Source organism: Arachis hypogaea, chromosome 7 (genome assembly GCF_003086295.3).
Source record: "Arachis hypogaea cultivar Tifrunner chromosome 7, arahy.Tifrunner.gnm2.J5K5, whole genome shotgun sequence".
In the NCBI taxonomy this organism is placed as follows: domain Eukaryota; kingdom Viridiplantae; phylum Streptophyta; class Magnoliopsida; order Fabales; family Fabaceae; genus Arachis; species Arachis hypogaea.
The window spans coordinates 50,637,440-50,649,822 of record NC_092042.1 but is presented as its reverse complement, the minus strand read 5'-3'; the positions used below and the strand labels follow the sequence as shown (position 1 = coordinate 50,649,822).

Sequence of the window (12,383 nt, the reverse complement as noted above, 5' to 3'; positions counted from 1 at the left end):
CTGATGCAGTCGCGTCGCGTGCTCGCTTTTTTTTTTAATCTGAAGAGATGCAGAATGCAGTGTTAATATGAATGTGATGCAAAACTCCAGGTTCAATATAATAAAATAAAATAAAATTCAGAAACAAATAAAACTAAATAAAAATGAAAAATGAACGATCATACCATGGTGGGTTGTCTCCCACCTAGCACTTTTAGTTAAAGTCCTTAAGTTGGACATTTGATGAGCTTCCTGTTATGGTGGCTTATGTTTGAACTCATCCAGGAATCTCCACCAGTGTTTGTGATTCCAGTAACCTCCGGGGTCCCAAACTAGGCATGTAAAACCCTTGAGCAGCTTCAAAAAGATTCTTAGGCTCCCGGGGTGTTGGATGTCAGAACAGATTCCAGGATCCCAAATCTTGCTTTTACACCCGTCTTCGTGTTGATTATCATGACTCCATCCAGGTAGTAAGCAATCTGAATTCTCACTAAAGCGGCCAAACAACTTCCTAGACCCATTCAGTTGAGCTCTATACCAACCTTTACGTTTAAGCTTAAAGCTTCCAACCATGATGAACCTTGCAGGACAATTCTTACCACTGACCATCTTCCTTTTACTCTTAATGCCACAAAGAGATCTAAGTTGACCATCCGTCTCCAGTAGCCCACATTCAAGTGGAATTAGAAAGCTAAGGGATATGAATTTTACCCACTTGAATGTTGTGAAGGATGATGGCAACTTAGAGGGAGGTATTTTTAATGAAATTGCAAGCTCTACTCCCTTGTGCTCTTTTCGGATAACTACCACCTCTTTGCAAGCTTCTTCAATTTCAACATTTTCCTCTTGGTAGCTCTCTTTCAATTCAATCTCCTTTTCATTGCTTTCCAAGGGCATGGGAGGTTGTGCTTTTTCTTCTTGAATCTTGATCAACCTCTTCCAAGTCTTCAACTATGATATGCTGTGGAGGTTGCACACCCTCTTCAGCATCAATTTCAACCGTCTTAGAAGGAGGCTCTATGTCTTGTCTTTCCCATGGAGGTTCTGCATCTCCTAAGTCTTCAACCAACTCTTCTTCTACTTGTTCTAGTATGAATTCATGCTCTGTCTTGTCCACTTGAGTTTCTGGTATCTCCTTTATGCTATGCTCTTCACTAGACTGTCCACATCGGGCTGTGGCTGATCCTTGTGTATTTAAGTGTCTAGAAGCCCATTGAATTAATACTTGCCCCATTTGTTGAGTGGTTGCCTGAAATCGATCCATTATTTTCTTGAGATGATCCTTTGCCTCTTGATGCACTCGGTTTTCATAAGTAGGATCACAATGCTCTTGGATTGATGGATATGGAAATGGTGAATATTGAAGTGGTGGTTCTTGTGAGTAATTGGGTTGGAATTGGGGTGGTTCTATATATGGTTCATATGGCTCATAAGGTGGTTGGTATGGTGGTTGAGGGTTAGGGTCATATGGGGGTGAATGGTGGAAAGGGGCTTGTGAGTGTGGTGGGTTGAGATTGTGTTGAAAGGATGATCTCTGAGCATAGGGTGGGGCTTGTTGGTAGCTACAAGGTGGTCCACCATATCTATCAGCTTGGGATGCATTTTAGCTTGGTCTTTGTCCATGATATCTAGGATGGTGTTGTTGCCTAAAGGGTTGATTAGATCCTCTTGGCTCCATCCATCTTTGATTGGTCTGACCTTGATGCATATTCCTGCTGTGGTTTCTATTTCCTTCAACAAAGTTAGAACCAAACTCAAAGCGAGAGGGGTGAAAATTCATAGTAGTTATCAGAAATAAAGCGGAAAAAGGAGAAACAAATAAACAGGTAAAAGAAAAATATATTTTTTTTAGAAAAATATTTACAATAACCAATAATAAGGCACACGTTTGCAATTCCCCGGCAACGGCGCCATTTTGACGTTAGGATTTTTGCCAGTAAAAAATTTCATAAAAACAATCGCGTTGTAGATATAGTCTCTAAACTGACAAAAATTCCTTCGTACAAACGTTTTGGTTGTCACAAGTAACAAACCCCTTTAAAATTGATAACCGAAGTATTCAAACATCGGGTCGTCTTCTCAAGGAATTGCAGGGAGGTATGTTCTTATTATTGGCTATGAAAAAGGTAAAATTGGGGTTTTGGAAGTAAGGTGCGAATATATTATATGACAAGTAAAATAAAATAATAATAGCTGTAAAATAAACCTTTGGCAAGGTATAAGAACTGGAGGTCCTTTCCTAGTTATCCTTATCAATTGTGATGAGAATTGGATTTTTCTCCCACTTTGTTAACCTCTAACTATGAAGGTAAGTTAAGTGGATGAATTCCAATTTTCAATCAACAATGAGTTTGATAACTCTAGAGTCACCAATTATTTAACCAAAGCCAAAAGGAAAGAAAATTGAAACTGCTCAAATAAAAATGCCTTCAAATGGGAAGCAATAATCATGTAATTAAAAGAAAGCAATAATAACTGAAATATCTCAAATAATATTAATTCAAAGAAAATCATAACATGAAAGAGTTCATAAATTTAATTGGAAAAATAAATAAAAAGGAACATTGAACCTGAATCGAGAGTCACTCTTAAAAACCAAGAGAAGTCCTAAATCCTAGTTTCTAAAAATCCTAATTTCTAATCCTAAGAGAGAGAGGAGAGAACCTCTCTCAAAACTAATCTAAATCATGAGAAGTGAATTATGAGTGCCTACTATGAATGGATTCAATTCCTCTACTTTATAGCCTCTAATTTGTGTTTTCTGGGCCGAGAACTGGGTCAGAAACAGCCCAGAATTCGCTGGTTGCGAATTCAAATTCGCTTATTTTTGTCACTTGCGACGTGGCCGCATGGGGCACGCGGTCGCGTCGCCTAGCGTCAGGGTCACTATGGCATATTATATATCAAATTGAAGCCCCGGACGTTAGCTTTCCAACGCAACTAGAACCGCGTCGTTTGGACCTCTGTAGCTAAAGTTATAGCCGTTTGAGTGCGAAGAGGTCAGGCTGGACAGCTTTAGCAGTTTCTCCAACTTCTTGTATTCCTTCCACTTTTGCATGCTTCCTTCCCATCCTCCAAGCCATTCCTGCCTTATAATATCTGAAAACACTTAACACACATATCAAGGCATCTAATGGTAATAAGAGAGGATTAATAATAAGCAAATATAAGATCAAAGAAGCATATTTTCAATCAAAGCACATAATTAGGAAGGAAATATAAAACCATGCAAATAGTATGAATAAGTGGGTAAAGAGTTAATAAAAACCACTCAATTGAGTACAAGATAAACCATAAAATAGTGGTTTATCATGCTCCTACCCCTGTCTCTGCTGGTCCCACTGTTGGTGCTGCCCCTGTTGGTCCCGCTCCCGCTGCAGCTGTCCGCTCTAATAGAGTTGACCCAGGCTGAAAATATATTAGTACAGTAGAGGAAGGAAATACCAATGACACTATATGTAATTTTTGTGGAAAAGTTATGAAAGGAGGCATCACACGGGCAAAAAAGCACTTAATGATTAAGCCTGGAAACGTTGCTGGATGTAAAATGGCTCCAAAAGATGTTATTGCTGAATTATGGGAGTATTACCATAAAAAAAATCGAGGAAGACAAAGTGCCACCCCGGGAAGCACCGAAGAACAGAGTGTCAATGCTAGGGAACTTGACTTAGAGAGTTTGGGGTTCGGATTGTCGGAGGAAGATGCTCAAGGGATTGATGAACCTTATAATCCAGCTCCAATGGCAGCAGCTAGAGGGGGTGCAACTAGCATGAGAGGTCCAATGGATTTGTTTGTTAGAAAACCTGAAACTGCCATTGCAAGAAACAAAAGAGAGAAATTGAGGCAGCAGAACATCAAGGAAGCATGTAATAAAGAAGCAGTTCGTAGAGTTCATCGATACTTAGCACGGTGGTTCTACCAAGCTGGGATTCCATTGAACCCGATAAAGTTGAAGAGTTTTCAAGAAATGTTGTGGGCTGTTGGAAGCTTTGGTCCCAATTTACCTGCTCCCAGTTATCATGCTCTAAGGGTTCCACTGCTTAATGAGGAGTTGGATTACACCAAAGGATTGTTGAAGGGTCATAAAGAGCAATGGGAAAAGTATGGTTGCTCTATTATGTCAGATGCTTGGACGGATAAAAGGCAAAAGAGCATTATTAATTTTCTTGTAAACTCTCCAGCAGGGACAATATTTTTGAAGTCTATTGATGCTTCTGATTATGTGAAGACTGGTGAGAAATTATTTGAGCTTCTAGATGATGTTGTCGAGGAAATTGGTGAGCACAATGTTGTTCAAGTTGTAACTGATAATGGGAGTAATTATGTTCTTGCCGGTAAGTTGCTGATGGAGAAAAGGCCAAATTTGTTTTGGACTCCTTGTGCTGCCCACTGTTTGGATTTGATGCTTGAGGATATTGGGAAGTTACCATTAATTCAAAAAACTATAAAAAGGGCCATTTCATTGGTTAGCTTCACTTATAGTCACTCTAGCACATTAGCTATGTTGAGACACTTCACAAATGGCAAGGAGTTGGTAAGGCATGCAGTCACCCAATTTGCCACTTCATTTCTCTCTTTGGAAAGGCTTTATGAGGAGAAAGGAAATTTGAGAAGAATGTTCACCTCAGATGAATGGGCAAAGAATAAGTTGTCAAAGGAGGCAAAGGGGAGGGAGGCAACAAAGATTGTTATCATGCCCTCTTTTTGGAATCATGTCAAGTACACCCTTAAGATCATGGGCCCTCTTGTTCGGGTGCTTAGACTTGTTGATGGAGAGAAGAAGCCACCCATGGGATATATTTATGAAGCAATGGAGAAGGCAAAGGAATGCATCATGAAAACATTTCTTAATGATGAGACCAAGTACAATGATGTTTTTAAAATCATTGACAACCGATGGAATTGCCAACTTCATCGTCCGTTGCATGCAGCCGGTTATTTTCTAAATCCCGAGTTGTTTTATGACAACCCACGGATTGAGCTGGATTTAGAAGTTACAAAGGGGTGGTTTGAGTGCATCACTAGATTGGTGCCAAGTCAAGCTGTGCAACAGAAGATATTGGAGGAGCAAGCACTATACAAGGCCGGCTATGGACTTTTTGGATCAAATTTTGCAAAATCTCAAAGGAGAAAGATTTCACCCGGTAAGATTGTTATAAATTTTACAAAGCTTTATAAATTTAGTTCGGTTAAAGGCTTAGACAAATTTATTTTAATTTTATAGCATTTTGGTGGCGGACATATGGGCATGAAGCTCCAAACATGCAGGACCTTGCTATCAAGATCTTGAGCTTGACTTGTAGTGCTTCTGGATGTGAGCGCAATTGGAGTATATTTGAGCACATTCATACTAAGAAGAAAAATAGGCTTGATCATGAAAGGATGGAGAGTTTGGTCTTCATAAAGTATAACCAACAACTCATCGAGAGGTACAACCTTAAAGATGAAGTTGACCCTATTGCACTCAATGATATTGATGAGTGTAATGAGTGGTTAGTGGGAGAAATTGGGACAACCACCTTTCGAGATGATAGTGTGGATGATGATGCTGATTTGGTTCATCAAGATGACAACACTTTAAGTTGAAACATTGTTTTTGAAGCAATGGGAGGACATGAGCCTACAACAAATACTAGAAGACAATAAAATAGGAAAAGAAAAGAACCTGAAATTGCAAGAGGTGGTGCAAAGGGTGGACCAAGTGGGTCTAAGGCTTCAAAAAAAGGAAAAGAAAAGGCAGTAATTGTGGAAGAGGAAGAACCAGAATTTGAAGATGAAGAGGATTTCGAAAATGAAGAAGAACAAGAAGAGGAGATTCAATTCAATGATACCGAATCAGAGGATGATGAGGGGCAAAGAGACATGATAATAATCGTGTTAATTTGGATGAATTTGATGAGAGGTAGAATCTAGATGGTCTATAGTTTTTATGTTTTGTGTCTTCTATTTTATGGCTTGCTTATTACTTTTGAGTTATGAACTTATGATTTGAACTTAATGTTATGTTTATTTGCTAAATTTGCTACTACTTTTCCTTTGCGGGGAGTGCTAGGGGAACAATGATTATCTTGAACAACATGAACAACCACCAATCAAATACAAGTACACTACACCCTAATTTAATGCTACTCATTAAATTTACTCTTTTAACCCTATTAATTCACATTATTCACACATTGTTCAAAAATGTTATTAGTTACCTATACTTTTCCTTTGCTATATTAATTAGATGTTTTATGACTAGAAAGTTGCTTATATAGATAGATTTTATAGTTTATTATATTTGCAATTTTTCTGCATGTTTTTTTGTACATATATGTGTATTTTTTAGGTAATCCGCCATTTCCGCCATTTTCCGCAACGCCATCCGCTATAACTTTATGGCGGATTTTTTGCTCACCGCCATGAGCCGCCATCCGCAATCAAAAACTATGGCTTAATTAACAGATAGGGTGATAGTCGTCTACAGAGATCAGAGGATCATTGGTGCAAACTACAAAGTGATAGATGGCGAGGTCCTTTAAAAAGTGCATGATGTTTTGTTGTACCGGCAAGATTTTCTCGGTATGCTACTTAATTATTATTACTCTTGAAATCTTGAGCACGTTCTATTTTTCAGCTTCCAAAATCATACTATCAATCATATATTAGCTTCTGCATAATATATACTAATTGATTGAAACAATGGTCCTTCTTGTGCTTAATAATGCTCTTGTAGTACAATACAACTAACTAGCATAGGTTTCAACTAGTCTGCCTCTATATGTATATATGCCTAATTTACAATACTAATTGAACCTCTAAATTAAACCCACTATTGATATAATAAAGTTCAATTATTATTAAACTAAGTATGTAAGTATTTATGTTAGTCAGTCCCAACATTAAACTAAGTATGCAAACCCAGCATTCTACGTGTCCATGCAATTTAAATTATTTTGTATTATTCAATATATAGTAGGATTTTCTTTCAATTTATCATTTTATTAATATTCACATGGAAAGGTTACTAATTGATGTAATCAAGTTTCTGATTTCTCAAGATATCCACAAGGAAAATGATAGGTTAGGAAGATTAGAATATGCAATTCTGTTACGCATACTTATTATATGGTATATACTTCTGATATTATGTTTACATACCAATACCATCAGGTTATTGATTTCACTTTACGCATTTTGACGTATTAACTTGGTTCTAATCTAACTTTAGGTTGATATATGGGAGCAAAGGAGAGTGTTTGGATCTCGGGCAAAGAACCTTAAAGATCTAATGCCTGCAGAAGAAGCACCTACACCATTTCAATTCAGCAAAAAGAGATCGCGCTCTCGTTCTTTAAAAATTATTAAAAGGGATTCTCGCTCCATCAAATTGGTAAGACTAAGCTCCACTCCTGCCTCTTCCAATTTTAAACTTAAATCATTCTATTGGTGATACGTCCCTCAAACTGGGTTGTAATATGCCTTAAATATCTCATCGTCGTGATATTGTATTGAAGCCAGAAATTGTCCATAGGAGGTCCAGCGGGAAAAATAGTATCTGCATTTCATTCAATGCTCACTGAACAATCCATTGAAGATGCAGAGATGAGTAAATCCAAGTCTGCTATTCAACACATGAAAAAGATGGAAAATAATGTTGACAATGTGTCCTCTATTGGTAAGCATACAGCAGAACAGAGTAGCACCTGTAGCATGGAAGTTGGGATTTTATTATTGATTTTTATAAATTGTTTCAGCAAAGGATCCTAAGCGAAAGCCTTTTGTCAAAGGAGTTAGAGAAGGAAGAGAATACCTTGAAACAGTGCGTAGAGAAGCTTAAATTAGTTGAAGCAAATAGAGTTGTACTTGTCTCTCATTTAAAAGAAGCTTTGCATGAGCAGGTAAATTTTGATGTTGTTCAATGTACTTGATAGTTTTCTTCATGATTCATGCAGTTTTGTTCCTAACTGCATCTTGTTGCTGTTGCTTGTGGATACTTGTACCAGGAAGCGGACCTTGATTATCAAGGTTACCAGGAAGTTTCTGTACCTTTATTATTTTGTTGAAAGCTTGTTATTATCCCCTTTCTTTGAAATTCTTCCTTTTGATAATTCTTTTCAGTATGATTTTACCTGTTGCTATGCAAGGCATCTATTCTTGAGTCATACTCTTGACCTTTTCAATTTTAAAGAGTTTTCCTCTTTTTTTCCTCCTGGTTTAAATTTAGATAAGCTATGTTCTTTGGAATCCTATTTTCTAATTTGAATTTTAATCTACACATGCCAACTATTTCTCTTTGGTAGGTTCTGATCATGAAATTTCCAAGTTATTGCAGAGAGCAGGCTTCTAGTGTATCTGGCAAAGCAGTGTCTGGTGGCATGTCTAGTGATGAAAAAAATCAGGTATGCAGTATGAGCAGTAATTGCTTTTCTCCTTATTTTTTATTTAATAGTATCTAATAACTGCGGCATTGAAATTAGTCAATATTTAAAATATCTTTTGCCCATTCTTTCAGAGACAGATTTCTGCTAGAGCTTTAATGCCCCCTCCTCGCCCCTCAAACAAGAAGCTGTCAAGGTGTAAATATATCAACCATTTTAAAATACCCCCCCTTTTAAAATGGTGAATCTTATGATAACTACGAATATGCTGGTTATGACAACACTTAAAAAGTATAGTTTTTAACTTGCCCTTGTAGTTTTTTTCCCTCTTTCCATCATGAATATTTTGTTTGATTCTCTTTTGTATAGTATGAAACTGCATAAACTCTTTCAGTGTCATCGTCTTCATTAATGGTGCGAATGGAGCAAGTCAGAAGAGAACGAGCCACCAATGATGGCAGCATGCGTTTAAGTCTGCTACCCATCTCACTGTGTTGCTTTAGAAGTTTAGATGCAATCTCAGAAGCTGACATGCCTAACGAACTCTCTGCCTTTGATATGATCTCAGACAAGTTCATATCAATAGCAGCGTTCAAGATTGCAGGAAACACCTGAGCAAATGCGAACGAAGCAGCTTTGGTGAAAGCATCATCGTACTCCTCCTTGGTGGTTGAACTCATCATATTCATATATGCTACCTACTTTAATTATTAGTCTTTAATTAACCAACTCTAATTTAGTGTATGTAGTAGTCAGTAGTCACTCATCACTATATATATATTAGTCAGTGGCAAATATACATGCTAAGAGATTTCTTATTCCATAAGATTTGACTACATGCTCTTTTAATTAAATATTTGTTTGTGATGAATTATAGTTGATGTATCAACACACTTTGATGTATGGTTGTTACTTAATATTATAATTGATGTATTAATATACTTTGTTTATATTTTGAATTATATTAACTTGCTTGTTTATAGTACTTTTCTTTTTAGTTTGATAATACGATGAATTTATTTATTTTTTGAAATATTATAAATATTCGAATACAAAATAGATAAAAAAATTATATTTATTAAATTTATATTTATTTTGTATGAAAACAGGTTTATTTTGTAATAGAAAAATCTAAAAAAATTATTTTACCTTACTGACGGATTTATATACGGATTTTTTGTCTGTATTTAGAAGTAGTGATGGTTTTCCAAGGTTCCAATTACATACAGAAAATCTGTCGAAAAATCTGTCAGTAATTACACAGACGGAAAATCCGTCGGAAAATTTATTTATAATTATAGACGGAAAATCCATCAGAAAATTTATCTGTAATTACCAACAGAAAATACGTCAAAAAGTTCAACGTTTCAGGGAATCGATGGGAGAATTTATCGAGGGAAAATCCGTCGGTAATTGATAAAAATCCCTTGGTAATTTTCCGACGGGAAAAAATCCGTCGGTAAATAATTTCCGACGAGGCTTTTACAGAGGGACAAAATCCATCGGTAATTTCATTGGACACCAAAATCTGTCTGTAATAAAGACTAAATCTGTCTGTAAATCTTTCTGTATTAAGCAATTTTCTAGTTGTGGAGGCACAAACGATTTCTAACGTTTTTTTCTTCATCGGCTCGGTCAAAAAGCTTTTAAGGAGTTTTTGTTGTTGTAATTTCTGTACGGAGGTAGGGTTTGGTAATTTTATAATAATTAAATATGAATTTGATAAGTGAATATTGGGTTGATTGATTATCGTTTGAGTTTGAATGAGTTTATGTTGAATTATTATTGTTTGCTTGAAATTTTGGGTCGGCTATGTATGAACGACTATCTGGGGTATTTTGGTGATTTTTGAGCTGGAATATCATTGAGAATAAATTATAATTTGGTGAGATGTGATGGCTGAGAGATTAAATTAAAAGCTGTGAAAAATTGGTAAACGAAAAACTCAAAAACGGATTAAAATACAAGTAATGTTTTGAAAGAAATGACTAAGTTTTGATTTTCGTATAAGAGGAAGATTAGTATTTAAACTTTATTTTTGAAAAGTAATATTGTATTTATGTATGAAAATCGAGGTATAATTTGTAATTGTACAAGTTTTCGGGTATTTTGGGTAATAAGTAAAGTTTAGGGGTAAAATGGGTATTTTATAAAATTTCAGGTTATTCTTATAAATATGAAAATAAGTGAGGGTTTGAATATAAATTTATAAAATATTGATATTAAAAATAGAATATTAAAAAGTTTGTGATTGTGAAAGTAATTAATAATAACTTAAAAATAAGGTTTTATAAACTAAGTTTTAAAAGAAGATTATAAATATTATTTTAAATACTTCTTTAAAATTACTCATTTATATTAAAAATAAATTATTATTATTATTATTATTATAATTAGTATTTATCAAAAATATTATTTTGTAAGAATATTATAATGTGTAATATTAATGAGAAAGCAAGCAAGCAGAGTAATCTTAAAAACTTTAGAGAACGCAGATCTAATTAAAGAACTTTATAATTCTTTTTCATAAGACACTTAGGGAAAGGTGAGGGAATAATACGAAGATAATTTATATTATGGAATAATAAGAAAGAAAAGAAGAAGAAAGAAGAAAAGAAAAATATTAAAGAAACTTCTGCCACAGGAGAGTAGAGAGCAAAGATTAAAAGAATCTCTTTCACAAGAGGGCAGACCACAAAAAAGAAAAGAAAGAAAGAAAGAATGAAAAAAAAAGAAGATAAGCAGAGACATTGTTTGACATTGAGAACGAGCTGAGATGATTGTGTACTTGCTGAAAATGAGCAGAGATATGGTGGTGAGTCCACTGAGATTTGATTCCATAGATACATCGGCCAATCCAGGGGATGGTCACACCTGTAAGACAGATGTTGCTCTTAGAGGTTATCGATACATACATTGGTTAGAGAGAGCCTCACCTATAAGATCGAGGTTGCTTATAGAGGTTATGTTAGCATACATTGGCTCAAGAGAGTCGCACCTGTAAGGCAGAGGTTGCTTACAGAGGTTATGACACTAGAAACTAAACTCAGACAAAGGCTGCTGACTTACGTCGGGAGCAGGTCGAAACCGAAAGATGAGCTCATTACCTGCACTAGGGATTGACATGCATCATACTTGTTTGCACATATTTGTTTGTGATTGTGTTTTCTATGATTGTGTGTGCTTGTGATTGCTTTCTATGTTCTATAATTGCTGAGTTGGACTATACTTTGTTAATTGTTGTTATTGACTAAGAATATAATAAAATGAACTTAACTTCTAACCTGATCCTAATAAGAACTCCCCAGTTCTTACCCCCTATTTCCACCCCTTTCAGCTACAGGTGCAAAGGTTTAAATGCGGAACTACAGGAGCATAGAAGATTATGTTCATGAGTTGAGTCGTTAGCAATTATTTTCCCCTTGTTGTTTATTCTTTTGGTTTTAGAGGGGGTAGGGTTTGTTTTTGAGAATCTTGAAATAATTCTATGTATATAATGTTAAAAGTAAAAACTTTTCGTTTTCTTAATTAAAGTTTCAGTTCGTATTCACGAAGGCTCGATATTAAATAAAGATATTATAAAATAACAAGGTTTAAAGGTAAGTAACGCCTGATATTTTAGTACGGTCATGAGTTGCTGAAAGTTAAGGTGTTATAATTACACATAATTTTATTAAAATTATGTAAACTAACTAAACCCTAACCCTAAAACTCAACACACACATTCTAACCCTAATTTCCTTTCCTAGCCGCCACCCCCATCAGCAAACACCCCCCAACTTGAAACACACACACGCAGCCACCAGAGGGAAGAGAGAGCATGGAGAGCAGAGAAAAGAGAGGAGAAGAACGAGGGAGAAGTAGAGGAGAGAGGGGACCCAAGTTGTTGCCGCCGAACTCGTAAATCACGTCACCACCATTCATCCTCAAAGCTGCTAGAGACGTCGCTGAGGAGCTCGCACGAGTTGGAGGGGTTGTCTTCGCGCACTGTCGCCACCACTGTCAAGCCTTGTTGTCATTACGCATGCCGTCACCATTGTC

The 12,383-nt window shown here is 36.0% G+C and overlaps 2 protein-coding genes across 2 annotated transcripts; both read left to right on the top strand.

Moving 5' to 3' along the window:
- Window positions 1-3,457: 3,457 nt before the first annotated feature.
- Window positions 3,458-4,478, top strand: LOC140174359 (uncharacterized). Its single transcript, XM_072198805.1, has 2 exons — window positions 3,458-4,313; window positions 4,450-4,478. The coding sequence occupies exons 1-2, from the start codon at window positions 3,458-3,460 to the stop codon at window positions 4,476-4,478; spliced, it is 885 nt and encodes a 294-aa protein (XP_072054906.1).
- A 2-nt stretch (window positions 4,479-4,480) lies between these two features.
- Window positions 4,481-5,565, top strand: LOC112701453 (uncharacterized). Its single transcript, XM_025752205.2, has 2 exons — window positions 4,481-5,123; window positions 5,204-5,565. Exons 1-2 carry the CDS (start codon window positions 4,481-4,483, stop codon window positions 5,563-5,565), a joined length of 1,005 nt encoding a protein of 334 aa, XP_025607990.2.
- Window positions 5,566-12,383: the final 6,818 nt, after the last annotated feature.

Coding starts and splice junctions, on each gene's coding strand:
- LOC140174359 (XM_072198805.1), top strand. CDS start 3,458: ATGAAAGGAGGCATCACACGGGCAAAAAAGCACTTAATGATTAAGCCT. Junction 4,314..4,449: donor GAGTAATTATGTTCTTGCCG/GTAAGTTGCTGA, acceptor TTCATTGGTTAG/CTTCACTTATAGTCACTCTA.
- LOC112701453 (XM_025752205.2), top strand. CDS start 4,481: ATGTTGAGACACTTCACAAATGGCAAGGAGTTGGTAAGGCATGCAGTC. Junction 5,124..5,203: donor AAGGAGAAAGATTTCACCCG/GTAAGATTGTTA, acceptor TTAATTTTATAG/CATTTTGGTGGCGGACATAT.